At 32.3% G+C, this 15,721-nt stretch overlaps 3 protein-coding genes across 3 annotated transcripts; 1 reads left to right on the top strand and 2 right to left on the bottom strand.

Moving 5' to 3' along the window:
* Positions 1–1,058: 1,058 nt before the first annotated feature.
* On the top strand, positions 1,059–1,574 carry LOC117930566 (putative disease resistance protein At5g05400). Its single transcript, XM_034851207.1, has one exon. The coding sequence runs from the start codon at positions 1,059–1,061 to the stop codon at positions 1,572–1,574; it is 516 nt and encodes a 171-aa protein (XP_034707098.1).
* A 2,519-nt stretch (positions 1,575–4,093) lies between these two features.
* LOC117930319 (protein BONZAI 1-like) lies at positions 4,094–6,818 on the bottom strand. The gene is made up of 6 exons (XM_034850915.1): positions 6,744–6,818; positions 6,070–6,207; positions 5,011–5,175; positions 4,743–4,857; positions 4,500–4,597; positions 4,094–4,180 (listed from the first exon to the last, which is right to left on the bottom strand). Exons 2-5 carry the CDS (start codon positions 6,199–6,201, stop codon positions 4,590–4,592), a joined length of 420 nt encoding a protein of 139 aa, XP_034706806.1. The 5' UTR covers positions 6,202–6,207; positions 6,744–6,818; the 3' UTR covers positions 4,094–4,180; positions 4,500–4,589.
* Positions 6,819–6,904: 86 nt separating this feature from the next.
* Positions 6,905–14,238, bottom strand: LOC117930565 (protein BONZAI 3-like). Its single transcript, XM_034851206.1, has 10 exons — positions 13,868–14,238; positions 12,055–12,102; positions 10,527–10,675; positions 10,361–10,409; positions 8,560–8,616; positions 7,962–8,141; positions 7,724–7,858; positions 7,345–7,406; positions 7,111–7,210; positions 6,905–7,021 (listed from the first exon to the last, which is right to left on the bottom strand). The coding sequence occupies exons 1-10, from the start codon at positions 14,030–14,032 to the stop codon at positions 6,905–6,907; spliced, it is 1,062 nt and encodes a 353-aa protein (XP_034707097.1). The 5' UTR covers positions 14,033–14,238.
* Positions 14,239–15,721: the final 1,483 nt, after the last annotated feature.

Here is a 15,721-nt window from a genome sequence, read left to right as displayed (position 1 = left end):
CGGGTTAGTTGGATCAATCTGCCCCTATACCTAGATCGATCCAGAAACAGGGGAATAAAAGCCTTGCGCCAACAACTATTTCTCTCAGCTTTCTTAACTCATTTAAAGATGAAAAACGAGGTTGATTTACATTCAATCACCACAAACTCAGCTACATACCTTGGCCTCTTAGCAAAGTCTTAGTCTTCAAAGTCAAGTAATCCGAAGAGGGATTGGTAAACCGAGTTAGGGGACACTTACGAATTTTGTCCGAAATTGCCAACCTAGTTAAACACTCACAAATAATAATACCCACTCCAATACTAAGTCAAAAATACAGAGTTTGTGAGGAGAAGACTCCAATAGTTTTCTCTTTTATTGGCTGGGCATAAATAGACACTGTATAAAGCTTTAGATCCTATAGTTTAGGACTGGTTGATTAACAATAAGGAAATTATAACAATAAGGAAACTATAGTTGTTGAGATACAATCACATATTTACAGGAATTCTAGTTATTCTAGTCTATCTGTACAACTAGCAGTAGAGAAAAATTAGGGGCTTGAATGTTGGAGAACCAACTTGGAGATGATTACTCATGATTGCCAACATGACCGTTTTACAGATTATGAACCTTTTGGATGAAGAGCATCGATTTTGAATTAAATAATGAATGCATTGAGAGATGCTGAGATGAAGATGACTGGAGTATGGGGGATGGGCGGCGTGGGCAAAACCACACTGATGAAACAAGTGGCAGAACAAGCTAACCAAAAGAAGTTGTTCACAACAGAAGTCTACATAGATGTATCCTGGACTCGAGACTCCGAAAAAATTGAACAAGGAATTGCTAAAATTCAACAACAAATTGCAGACATGTTAGGCTTGGAATTTAAGAGGAAGGATGAATCCACAAGAGCACTTGAGCTGAAGACGAGACTGAAGGAGGTGAAGACCCTTATTATCTTAAACGACATTTAGGAGGAAGTTGGTTTGAAGGAAGTCGGAATTCCTTGTAAAGATGATAAGACAGAATGAAAAGTAGTGTTACGTCTAGAGATCTACACATTAAATAACGACATGGACGCAGAAAAATGTTTTCGAATTCAACAATTAACAGAAGAAGAAGCTTGGAGTTTATTTAACAAGACAACAGGAGGTTCCTTGGAGAAGAATCTTGAACTGCACCCCATAGAAATGAAAATAGTTGAAGAATGTGAGGGTCTACCAATTGTGATTGTAACAATTGCAAAGGCATTAAAAGGTGGGAGGCTGGCTGTATGGAAGAATGCCTTTGAAGAATTGAGAGCATCTGCACCAACAAACATCAAAGGAGTGAGTAGAAACGTGTACTCATGTTTGGAGTGGAGCTACAAACGTTTGATAAGTGTTGAAGTCAAGTCATTGTTCTTACTATGTGGTTTGCTGGGCGATGGCGATATTTCATTGGATGACTTGTTGAAATATGGCATGGGTTTGGATTTGTTTGATAACATCGATTCATTGGAGCAAGCAAGAGATACAGTAGTTGCCCTGGTGAAACTCCTTAAAGCCTCGAGCCTGTTGCTTGACGCACTTGCAGATGGACGCTATTAAAAAAAAATATTGTTTTAGTATATGTTAGAAATATAAGAATATTAACATCTTCCTAATTTTTTTTGGTTAAAAATGAATAATAATAATTTCAAATAACAATATTTTATTAAAAATAAATAATGAATAAAGTTTAATTTTTTAACTTGTAAATGATCAAGTTTTTCATTTCATGTGCACATTTAGTACTAAATTACAATATAATATTCTAAAATATTTTGATTTAATCTATAATTAATTATATATGTTTTTTCAATTCAAAATTATTTTTAAAAATTTTTAAATTCATTAAAGAATTTAAATGATTAATTATATCTTACTTAATTTATAATTTATTTACTTAAATTCAAAAAATATATTTGTAGGAGAAACAATAAACTCATAACTCATAATATATCAATTTTTTTTTTTTAATGATTAGATCTATTTTTTTAGTTCCAAATTATTTGTAAAAATCGTTAAATTCATTAATAAATTCAATACAAAGTGTCATTTGATTTGAAGTTTATTTTTATAGTAAAAAAATTTATAAAATATAATTATGTACAAAAAAAAATCATAGAGCTATTATAAATCAATTTGTATCCATAAATTTTTAGTGTTAATGAGTTTATTGTTTGAATTTCAAACTATTTTTAAAAATTAATAAGCTTATTAATAAATTCAACACATTAAGTCTTGTTTAATTTAAAACCTATCTATTTGGTTTTAAAAAAATAGAAAATAATGATGTTATACTGAAGAGAAATAATAGAGTTATACTAATTTTTGTCTATAAATTTATGGTATTAATTGGATTATTATTTGAGTTTTAAATTATTTTTAAAATTTATTAGACTTGTTAATAAATCCAATCACATTAAGTTTGTTTAATTTGGAATTCATTTGCCTAGTAAAAAAAATTGGAAAATAATGATTCTATGTAAAAGAGAAACAATTAATAAAGTCTTTCTCGACCAACTTTTGTTTATAAATTTTTGGTAATAATTGGTTCACTATTTTAATTTTAAATTACTTTTAAAAAATACTATACTTGTTAATGAATCCGACACATTGAGTTTTGTCTAATTTGGAGTTCATTTGCCTAATGAAAATAATAATAATAATGATGATTTTATATAAAAATGAAATAATAAAATCGTTCTAGACCAATTTTTTTGTTTATAAATTTCTAATATTAATTGGTTCACTATTTAAGTTTTAAATTATATTTAAAAATTATTAAACTTATTAAGAAATCTAACACGTTAAGTTTTGATTAATTTGAAGTTCATTTTTCTAGTAAAAAAAAATTAGAAAATAATTATTCTATATAGAAGAGAAACAATAAAGTCATTCTAAACCAAGACATTAAGTTTTGTCTAATTTGGAGTTCATTTTCCTAATAAAAAATTTGTAAATATATATATATATATATAAGAAACAAACCCAAACATCAAAATAAATTTGTGGTATATGGTTTACTAATTTTATTAGTTCCATGACTTTTTAGTATTAATTAGATGGGTTTTTTAGTTTAAAATTAATAAATTTTATGTATCAAGTATAGTTTGATTTGAAATTTATTTCTTTAATATAAAATTTTCAATCATTTAAAAAAAATTAAAATAAATTAATTTCAAAATATCATATCAGATTAATCGTGGAGACAGAAGGAAAATATCATGTTAATTTTATTTGTTTTTTTTTTTTTTTTTTAATTCTACTTTCCTTTACTTTCAAAACTAGTAAAAACAATTTTATTTGTTTCTAAATTTCTCTATTTCACTTTGTTTTAAAAACTTTTCCAAAAAACAATAGCCAAACAGTCTTAAAGCTTTTAAAAATGTTTTTTTTTAAAAATGAAACTGTTTTTAATCATATATCAAACTGCTCCTGATATATGAAATTGGAATTCCAAAATTATATCATGGTTGAAGTAAATTTAGAATCAATATCTTACCTGTTACAAAGGTATGAATTTTTTATTTTTATTTTCTTAAAAGGAAGTCTGGCTTTTGTTAAAAAATTGTAACATGGTATCTAAATATTGTACACAAAAACATAGTTATTGAGAATAAAATGCGCTAGCTTGTGATCCTTCATGGAAAACACTTGCACATGCTAACCCATATCCATTGGGATGCAAGAATAAAACGTGACATGTTCAAGGGAAAATTGGCATGAAATACATCATTGGCTTGCTACCTAAAAATATAAGCTTAAAGGTCAATTGGCATGCATGATACACACTGGTGAAACTCTCAATATTTGTAATCAATCAGTGCATTCCAATGCTATCAATTGTATTACAATTGGGTCAATTCATCATTCTTGAAAACAGATTGTATCCAGTATAGACTAAGTAATCTACCCTTTTCCCTTTGGGATATGTCAGTCATCTGTGGTTACCATAGACAGTGTGTGTGTTGTCAGCCTAGTTTTCGGTATTTACAATGCCTTGGAACTCTGGAGTGATGGAATGGGAGACAACCCTTACTAGATGGTGGCATGGAAGCAGATGTTGAGCTATGTTGACTGCACCGGGTTTAATATTCTGCTTCTCATGTAAGTCAGGAACTGCCCAGGTAGCTCTTCTAATAGAGCTTGGACTACGGAAGTTTGCCCACCTGCTTCAAGATTTAAGATAAGAAATTACTCTTTAAGGAAAACCACTTTCTAAATGATTTGCCAAGAAAAAGTACATCTTTCTTGTCTATGGGATATAAAAGGGAAATAAATATTTCAAATTTATAGACCCATTCATCTTTCTTGTCTATGGTATGTACAAAAACAAGTTATATGCAAACTGCTCAAACTCTGGAGTTTACAACCTATTCAAGTACGTCTATTAGCCTCTAACAGGATGATGTGAGATTGAAGTTTGAGCTGAAAACTCAAGTTTTTCAAAACCTATGCTGGGCAAGCTAATGAAAAATATGTACTCACCACGCACTTCCCCTCATGGGAACAAACTGTACAATATCTCGAGTTGCTACACGTCCTGTAGAACTCTCTAACCGACAACCGTTATCAGCATCAAGGATCTGCCAAACATAAGAATCAGAACACATATAACATTGTTGAGACATGAAACCCATTGTACCCATTAAAGCATTAAGTACTGAAATGCCAATAAAGCATAAATTAATTGAAGTATTGAATGCTAAATTATGAAAACAAGGGATACACCTCCATCTGTTTTAAAATCTGCTCCTCCCACTCCAACTATCAGAATTGATAAGGGCAAATCAGATGCCCTGACCAAAGCATCTTTTGTTTCTTGGAGATCTGTAACTACTCCATCCTAAAAAGATGATAAATGACTTGAGTCCCCAAAAAAATATAGAAAAGAAAAAGGAAAAAAGAATACGAAGATAAATGCAACTTTGAAGTTAGATTTTCTTTACAAAGAAGTAGAATAAAAATAAATGCAATTATAAGTCATTCTTCTCTCTACCGTTATGATAAGCAAAACAAAATATTTGCGGCTGTTACAGGAGAGGGCCTGGCGAGCAATTTCAGCTGCATTATTGATCACTTGTCCAAATAAAGTCGGTCCTGCTAGAGCAACATGGTTCAGTGCACTTGCATAGGCAGCCATGATCCCTTGGACCCCTTCAACCTGTGAAATAATAGAAATTAATAGTGTTCTAATGGCATCATTATGAGGTCCTCATAGATTAGAACATAGTCCAAGCAAGAGGAGGCATCAATAGGCAATCCAGTACAATGAGCAACACTATGCTACAACTACAGTGTAGCTCATCTAAAACAATATTTGGGATGCCACAATCATGACAACTACGAACAATTCAAACAAACATGCGTCTTTGCTTGATAGGTTACACTATTTCTCTCTTTTTCCCCCTGCCCTGTTGGAACAAGCATCATTAGTAAATGCAATGAAGCACTAGATAATTTTGAGCATATCAAGACAGCTCTTCCATAGACTAGTTAAACTATCTCATTTCACCAAAGAATATAGAGGGTTATTTTTAATTGAAGAGCAAACATAACAAACCAAAGAGGCAAACTCTGCCAAAAAAAAAAAAAAAAAAAAAAAATTGTTGTTTATTCTAGGGTTTTAAGTGTTAGTTTTATGGGCAAATACAAGTAAAAATGTTTTGTCTACACATATGGCATGACATGGAATTCAGTCCAAAACACAAAAATCAAAATCTAATTGCAAATAATCAGAACAATATAATCCATTTTAAAGGATCTTACTTGTAGACATTTCAATTGATAGCCATTTTTTGTGTCTTTAATAGTGAAGTCAAGTCTTCAATAGAACAGATTATTTTCATTTTGAGTTAAAAAAATTTACTAATACTAAAATCTAGCAAAAAGAGTGAGGTGATGAATGTGTTCCTTGAATTAACAAGAATTTGCACTTTCACAACTTGGAAAAAAAATCAAGTTTTTCATTATGATAAATTGCAGAGACAAATGTAATATATCTTCTTTATTGGTAGTTGTGTAGAAGACAAATCAGAAAAACCCTGAGTCTTCTTACCTCAATGCCGCTTGCACTTCCATTCAAGTTAAAACAATGTGATACGGTACCATCAATTGTCCTTCCCCCAAATCCCCACGCAGGAAAGCGCCTATCAGAATCATAAAATTGTATGACCTCTCCGACCTCCATTATAGCCTGAAAGGAATTCAATCAAGAAATTATATTACCCACTACATCAATAAAGACTGATTTATTTTGTGAGCTAACATTCAAGCTATAAACATGGAATTTAGTGTAGAAGATTGATTTATTTTGTGAGAGGCTTATGCTAAGCCAATGTTAGGTTAAACCCCCCGTCCCGAACATCCTTCTTTTGGCTTGCACATGGGATCTGTAAATAGGGGAAATACAGATGCTGCATGGTTTCAACTCATCACCTCATGATAACCAAGTTGATGTTATGTTAAGCTACCAAGTTGTCCCAAAAATTTAAGCAATTAGATAATGGTGGATCAACAATGTATACAAGGCTGGTGTTACGTTAAAACCCTAACGAAGTTAAGTCCGTCTTAAAATCTACCACACTCCTCAATCATATCCACGGGTTGGTATCAAAAAACCAAATAATCTTTTTCCATCAACAGATCTCCACCAGTAAACCACTTGATAGTGGGAACACAATTTAAATGAGCATCTTCAATTGAGCACTAATGGTAGATGGGAAGCCTTACCTGTTGGTAAGCATTGAACCGGCCAGAAGGATCAATGTAGTGCAAAGAATCTGGAGTTCGAGGATTTCCATTTGAAGCTGGACAAAATAAAACGGCCGCTCATGAAACAGAAAAATTATAAAAACGCAAAAAGATAGCAATCCTGCAAAGCTGAAGAGTATTTACAGTAAAATCAACAGCAACCATAAAATTAAATTCAATCCACTAGAAACATAATCAATAAAACTGTATAGCTGCTTCTCACGAAATTGATCAACAAATAGCTGGCCCTTCAAAACCTATACATTAATAGTTATAAGAGATGTAAGGGTTAAAAATCATCAACTAATGCAATATGTGGTTCCTTTTCCAAGTATCAAACAAATACCTTCTCATGACCATGCTGAGCAGAAGAGGGTAAGATGAAACTGGCACCAGTTTTTTGTTTATGAAGTTTTTCCAGGTCTGCCACTGATTTCTGAAGTTTACTGATAAAGGAATTTTCAAAGTTGACATATCTCAGGAAACAAAGGATGATGACATAAAATTTGGTAAACCAAAGGAAAAAAAACTGAAAGGATGATAATAAAAAACTAATAAAAGAAATAGATTCATTAATTACCCGATCAGTACATGATTCCCACTACTATTGAAATCAAAGCACTCGATAACTAATGGGTTATCCTGCAAATCAAATGAGAAACAGAAAGTTTAGTAACCTGTAGGCTGGGGTAGTCCCACCAAGACATCAAATTGGTTCCAAAAAATGTGGATTTGACACCCACTATCTTCGTAAAAAAATATGAAATAACCAAGCACTCAATGGTTCCTTAAGTAATGTAGTAAAAAATAACACAATTTTTGTGAACTGAAAGACACTGTACTCAGGTAGCTCACAAATTACTTGTATCTCTTTTCTTACAGAGTAATCACAAATATCTACATTTAGTTTTACCATAGACCACCATCTAACTAGAATTGTAAGAAGGTGAAAAACTTGCCTTGCTAACAAATTGCTGCGTTGTTAGACATAGAGGCCTCCAGATTGGATTCAAGTTGTTATCAACCACTTCTGTCTTGCAAATTGGAACAGAACCTCCATTTTCAACAATCCTAGATATTCTTAAAAAAGGGTCCTAATAAAGAAAAAAAAAAGATGAGAAAAATTTAACACCCAAACACAAATCAATGCACCTATAAGCAACAAAATGCTCTAAGTCATGGGTTCTAAGTACATACACTTTTAGAGAACAAGTCCTTGTTTTCCAAGTGTGAACAATGGAATATAACCTCAATAGCATTCCTTGAAGCAACTGTTTCCTCTGCATGGACAGTGAGTTTCCCTAGGTTTTTCAAACCCCTGTTCCCATTTCTGTTATGAAGATCTAGGGTTAAGCTCTGGCCTTGTTTAGTCACTATCTGCCATGAGTTAAGCAAAACACATACAATGAAGTGTAAGTTCAATAATGACCACATATTTGTAATGAAAAATGTCCCATAGACTTCCTAATATGGATGACTACATTTTTGCATGTCTTGCCATGTGTTACACAAGCACTACTGCACAAGCTTTAAAATCAGACAACACTACACCTGTATAAAGAAAAGTGCTCTCTCTAGAGATGGACGGCTACTTTCAAAAGCCATTTTTATGCAGAAAATTGAAAATTTTCACTTGAAACCTCATAGAAACAGCCAAATAGCTTTTCTGCTACTTAAAAAACTTCACAGGAACATTGCATAATATACTGGTTATGTAATTTCTAATCGACTTAAACATAGGAAACATGCAGGATTGTGCAGCATCATTAAGTTGCGACAAACCAAGGCAAGTTACCTCTGACAGAACACAACTGCCTTCTCCAAGGAATTCTTGATCATTCAACTTCAGCATCTGCAAGGTCACAAAGTAATAAAGTTGAACTCTGAAATTCACCTTCTGAAAGTCTTTGAAGTATAAATCTGAATGTAAAAGTTTAACCCTAAACTTATTTATGGAAAAGAAACAATGATTTCAATTTTGAAAATTGGTAACTATATATATATATACAAACTGCCAAAAATTAAATAATTTGCTTAAAGCACATGAATAAAATCTCTTCCTTAAAATGTGCCAAAAATAAATAATTTACCTAAAGCACATGAATAAAATATCTTCCTTAAGATGTTCTTTGAAAAATTCTTCTACAGACTTATGATGTATGGCTACAAGCCTATGTTTCTCAAATGAAATATTAAATAAATTGGATTTCTTTTGAGAATTATATCATGAATTATCATTTGACTCTCGGAACTCACTATTTAAATTTTGTAATCAAAGGTCATAATTTAGGCTGAAAAGATAAAAATATAGAAGGAAAGAAAAAAATTTTCATTCGTGAAGACAATTCACAAAATAAACATGACCAAATGCAAATTGCTCAGGAACATTACAACTAGGCACATTGCAAATAGAGAGGGAATAAAAATGTTGTCTTCATAAGGACTTGCATATTAAGGATGAATTTTCATGGTAAGATATTTAGATTGCACTACTTTCGTTTGCATTGGAATATGAAGAAATTAAAAACAGTATCGATTTCTGAAAATTTTGAGACCCGCCAAGATAGCCTTGTTGATTAGGGTGAACACTAGGAAGGGTGGTCACAGTAAGTGGCACATGGTCTTAGGTTCAAATCCTGTCACTGATGATACCCTGAATTTACCCAATACTGGTTATTGCAAGGCAGTCAACACCCGAGGTTTGGGTCCCCATGGAGAGTCCTAAAGGCTTGGCCATGGAAGGTTCCTCAGTAATCCAAAAAAAAAACAATCTGAAAATTCTGAGAAAACTCGACTTGTTGTGAATATTAATCATATCATAGATCTAAAAAGATGAAGATCTGCTACATTTTCTTACAATGCTGAAACCATGAATAAACAAGGAAAGTGTAAAACCAAGTGAAATTTAAAAGAGCAAATTGACTTAAATGTCATGTGAGAAATTTGAATCATGAGATACTAGCATTCTTTTTATTTCACCATTCCTAATGATAAATTTGTGGCTATCTAACTTCCAGGTTTGCATGCATATAACTAAAAGAAAATTATTTTTTCATATGCCCCACCACCAATCAGATTAATCATCAAGATAAAGTGGGAGGCTAGGCAACAAGCAAGTGCTTAGGTTTTTCACTGTTATTGAATGCTTAGCATTCTCAAATATTTGCATATATATTAAATTAAAGCAGAAAATTGTTGTACTTCAATAAATTGATTGACATTTTAGAACATGAAGAAAACCATTTGTCATCCTAAAAAAGAGTATGAAGTAGAGAGACCTAACCACCTTATCATTTATTTTTCATTAGAAACTCTAAAATCAATCTCCAGAACTCCCTTTTTCCCCAGTTGACCCAAAACGAACATCCAAAACATAGAAAACAGAAACATGTTGTATTAAGGAATTTGTAGCGATATGATCACCATGGTATATCTAAATGAATCCATTTATTTATGCAAATCTTAATCTCCACAAAAAAATTTTATTTGTCCATCAAATTATTGACTGGCAGATATTGAACAAATCCCATCAAAAGTACAGTTTATTGAAGTCAGATTAATATTATAGAGGAACTAAGAAGTAGATGTCAAATTACCTTCACAGGTAAATTGTAATATTTTGTATCAACATCATACACATGAAATCTGGAAACACAAATGAGCAAACACATGATTGAACCGATTACGCTAAAGAGAGGTCTAGTAGTGAACAGAATAAATCTACATAATGCAGAAATGTACACAGACATATAGCATGCTTACATCAATGGCTGGACAATCTCAAAATGATAGGCAACAGTAATTTTTTCAATCCAAGCTGGATCCAAGCTGTTCATTATTACTTCTGTGCGCCCAAGTTCCTCAAGTGTTCCATCTCTTTTCTTAGTATATGCTACCACCATAGGATCACTCTGCAATACAAGGGGGAAAAGGAACTATTTCAGTTTAAACCATAACATGACAAGCCTCAGCACCATATACCAGAACATGTCATAGAAACATTTACCATACAGAGGCCACTAAAATTAAAAGCAATGCCAGCACTTTGATAGAACTGATCAACTCTACATAATATGCAAGGGGCATGCCACTCCAACAGTAAAAAATTTTGACACGTGAAATTAGTGAAAGATAATGTAGGCATATAAATACCTTATGAAGAGCAGTAGGTTTTGAGTCTTTGACTTGTTTCTTTAGACCACTACTGCTACTTATTTGGTTATATTGTCATACAAATGCCTAACACTCATATTACAGCTTTATGCTGAGATACAAAATATCAAAAATTGTGTATGCAAGAACACTTACATGGTAGTAGGATAAATTAAATTTTAAGGTAGATAGATGGTATGTGGCTCAGCATGTTATATACATACACATCACCCATGATCCTTCCAATCTTAGGATTAGTTCCCATGAATGGTGGGAGCTTAGTAATGATTCATAATTCATGGTAAAAACTTTATTATATAGTGCAAGTACCAAATAGGAAATAAATTAATCAGAGTCTAGGGGAATTTTGATCGAGTTTGTAGGGTTGTCAAATTCTAGCCCTGGCAACGAGACCGTTTTCAGAGGGAGTGGCAGGAGAAGGGGAAGTCCCTCTTCTGTAATGAATGTTATGATATTGCTCTTGATAACAATTCATCACAGTCAAGTAATAATGCAAATAGGACTATAGAACAAATCATACATTGTTTCATTAGTTCCTGATGAAAATTCATCTTATATTTGCTTAAATACAGATTTTCTGAATGGATTTTCAGCCAGAAAACCTTGCTTTTTGAAATAAGGCTTTTTGTTTATTGAAATTTTATTTACTTTGAAAAGGAAATTTTTATAGAGACCACATCTCTTCCTATAGATTTCCTCCTCATGCAGTATATACTATGCATAATGTGTTATAAATCACATGCACTCTAGCACTAATGAAGCCCGGATTTTTCCCCACCATCACCTACAGCTACATGTTTTTGGTTGCATTCTTTTCTAGGTTTCCCTGTAGCAAGATTTCTTGTCCTTTTATTCTACATAATTACTCTCTTAGTATTTTTAATAAGTTTTCACTCACAATGGGACACCCAGGTAAGAATTCCATATCCACGTGGACAAATGAACAGGAAGAAGCAAGAAATAGTAGCCGAAGTCTTTCAAAGCATTCAAGAATAAAGAGGAAAAAGAAAAATCAAACTACCACAAACAAACTGACATTTAATACAACAAAGGAAGGTAGGCCCAATAAGACAGCAAAAGAATATTGCACTATGAAAACAAGTGTGAAAATACATGCCTTAGAGATGATGTCACGATCACGTAAATTGGAACCAGATAAAGATAGCTGCAGAAATCAATGAAAAGATATTAGTACAATTTGAGGAACAAAATCAAACAGACAGACAATAAAGAGGAATCGACACACTCTGAACAACAGACCCATCCACGTTTCTAGAATCACTAGTGCCTATGGTTAAAGCTAAATGTTGAATCTTCCATTTCCAGGTGGTCTTCTTACTCTTGGAGGTGGGTACATTTCTAACCTCTATTTTGAAAAGAGCTGGATCCAAGGTCTGCAAGATATATCTCCCTTGGGGATCACAGAATGCTAAGGTCACCTGCCCATTCTAAAAGGGCATTTCAGATATTGAATTATATTGAGCATGAAGGGGAAAAACTCTCTTCTTTAAAATATCACGATGCAACATCCTGTTTTTAGTGTTCAACCTGACTTTCACAGCATTAACACTGAATATTTGAGAAAATGGTCAACCTCATATTCAGACACTCAGGGACCATCAGAGCAGGTGATAAATGGATGATCAGTATGGAAATGCAATTTTCTGGCCAGTCCTTCCCTGATTTGAAAGTGCTTAAAGTGAAAAAAACCTAGTACAACTTCAGACAACCACAAAAAGTGGTCCAGGATATGAACAGAAGCCACAAAAAAATACACTTTTTCACCTATGATTCCTTAGATAATCGAACATCAAGTCATTATCACATTTGCACACATTTAGATGAAAATAAAAAGTTTGGAATCAATGATTTTGTCGATGCGCAAAAGTCAAATACACATCTAGAATAGGGAAATCTTTCCATGTTTCTAAAAGGGGAGCAACTTTCTGGGCAGTCTTTTAGTGAGGATGAGATGGAAAATTAGAATGTCATGCAATGGCGGGCAGAAGTACAATATTAAAATATCAGGCAACAGGCAAAAATTGCACCGATTTGAGAGATATCCAAAAAGATGAATTTTCTTGGCACAACTAACCAACAACCCTTTGTAGATAACCAAATTTATCGGTTTATATTCACCATTCTTTTAGTATTTTAAAATCTAATAATATTACGATACCCTATAGAGAATGTATGCTTCTGCATCAGCAATCCCAAATACAACTCAAAAATTGCCCTGCAAACCTCATACGCTTCAATTATCAAGCTCCACTCATGGACATCAAAACAGTGGGATACAAAAGTTACAATCCAGGAAGCATTAAGAAGAAACCTCACTCTCCAGTATACAACAAAAAAAGCATAATTTTCATAATTATTCGTGAAATTGATCTCAGAAAATTATGGATTATTTCATGAGTGAGATATTCTTCACAGAATATTTTAAAAGCTCTGTTTTCACTTGAGAAAACATTTGCAATTACTATTATAAAAATAACGATGACGATTTTTTTCACCAATTCCTAATGATAATAGTAATAACAATTTCCAGGGCAAATCGGTTGACCGTGTCCTCGTATTGACATTGCAATCCATTTTGGTTGCCACTGCCAAGAAATAGGAACAGAAAATTTCAATTGACAACGATTTCCTTACTCCACTTTCTCATCAACCAAACACAACATTAGGGATTCGTATATGTAATGAAAACAAAAGTTTTAAAAATAATACGAGGAAAAGAAAAGAAGCAAAGATAATGCACAGCGAAAATTTGCGAAATGGAATAAAACAACCCAGAAAATAGAATAAAATCACAAAAGTTAGTGTTTGACCCAATGTGTGGCTGAAAAAAAAACATTCAAAATCGAAAAGAAAATGAGAAATAGCGTTTGGTTAGAGGAAAAAACAACAAAGTGTACGGGCGGCACCACCTCGAGCTGCGTGAATAGTGGTTGAATGCCCCGAGCTCGAAAGAAGTGGTCAACAGCATCGTTGAGGGCAGCGTCGCTGGTAGGCATGGGAGGCAGACTGGGGCCCGTCAGGCCCACTCCTACAGCCTGTTTCCCTCCTCTCACATCTGAAAAACACCCTCCCATCTTTCTCTCTAAAACAACCCTGGGATTTCTTCTCTCTCTAGAATTTCAACTCCTTTGATTAGTCTTATCTGTATAACAGAAGGCAAAGACAGTTCATTCGCATGCACAAGTGATATTTGCATGTGTATATATATATATATATAAAGCCCACTTCCTTTCTGTCTGGTTCTCCAGAATGTTTAAGGAGAATGATGCGTGGAAAAGAGGAAACTCTAGGCTATGTTTGGTTCCGGAAAGTACAAAGAAAGAAAAAAAATGCTAAGGAAAATGATTTTCTTATGTTTGGTTGTCCTATGAAAAATATCAAAGAAAATCAAATATAATTAAGACTAATTAAAAACTTATATATTTTTAAATTATTTAATTTTTATATTGATGAGTTAAAATAAATAAAATAAGTTTGAAGTAACAAAAAAATAATTTATTAACTTTTAATCTATTTTTTTATTTTCCTTCACTTTTTCTTTCCTTCTACTTTTCCTTTGTATTTTCTTTCCCTCGCATTTCCCCTCAAATTTTCCGGGAACCAAACATAGCCTCAGGAATCAGTACGAGGAAAATTCAATTTTATTTGTTCTTCTGGGTTTTTATGAGGAATAAAAGAGAAGGCTCTGTTAGACTTGGGGCTCAAGAATTCTATGGTCAGCCGTCAGCTAGGCTCAGCTGACACGTTGGCGGCTTTACCGCTTCTTTTCGCAGCCTGCTGCATGCATGAATCCTGACCAGAATACGAAAGTTTTAAAAAATAATATCTAAACTATCCTAATCGAAAAATAATCTCAAACCTACGCAGTTTTTGCCATATAAGAATGAGGAATTTTTTTTAAAAAAATGTCTATTTAAAAGAAGATTTATACCGTTTTAAAAAAAATTCATCTTTCCAAAATACGATTTATAAAATTACCTTTTTAAAAAATATATGCGTTAAAATTACTTCTTTAAAAGACAATTTCCTAAAATAATAAAGAAAATATTAAGAAACGATTTTTTTTTTAAATAATAAAAAAAGGTGAGAAATCTTCTCTTCAAGATTTTTTGATGTGTTTATCACATAAATTCCAATTTTAGAAATCTTATCTTGAAAAGCCGACTTTTTTCGCATAATTTTTTTAAAGTGATATAAATCGTATTTTAAAAATACAATATATATATATATATATATATTTTACAAAAATTACAATAGATTTGAAATTATTTAATTTAATAATTTTTTTTTAAAACTAGTATACTCTCATCAAAAATCTTGAATCATTGACCAATAATCTCTAGGAACCTTTTAGCATTATTTGAACATTTGCATAGGAAGGACATAAGAGATAAGAGAATTTTATAAAAAAATTTAAAATACAAAACATAAAGTATATTTAAATAAATTTTAAAATTTTTGAAAAGTAAAGTTTAAAATAATAAATAAACTTTTTTTAATATAAAAATTATTAGTATTCTTAATTTTTATTTGAAAATATATGCAAACTAGACCTAAAGTCATATTAATTTCCAAGTCTTCTGCTAAGTCTTTTAATTTCATTTCCACAATTTCTTCATCTTCCTGATCGTCACCATGAAATGATGCAAGAAGAATCTGACAAAGAACCTGTTTGGCGGGATAGAAAATTAACGAAGATTCAGAAGAAAATTGCACTGCTGATGTCAAGAAGCTTATATCATACTACAAACATCATGATTGGA

This window comes from Vitis riparia, chromosome 14, assembly GCF_004353265.1.
Source record: "Vitis riparia cultivar Riparia Gloire de Montpellier isolate 1030 chromosome 14, EGFV_Vit.rip_1.0, whole genome shotgun sequence".
Classification (NCBI taxonomy): Eukaryota; Viridiplantae; Streptophyta; class Magnoliopsida; order Vitales; family Vitaceae; genus Vitis; species Vitis riparia.
Note: the sequence above shows the minus strand (reverse complement) of the source record. Positions and strands in the feature narration are given on the sequence as shown.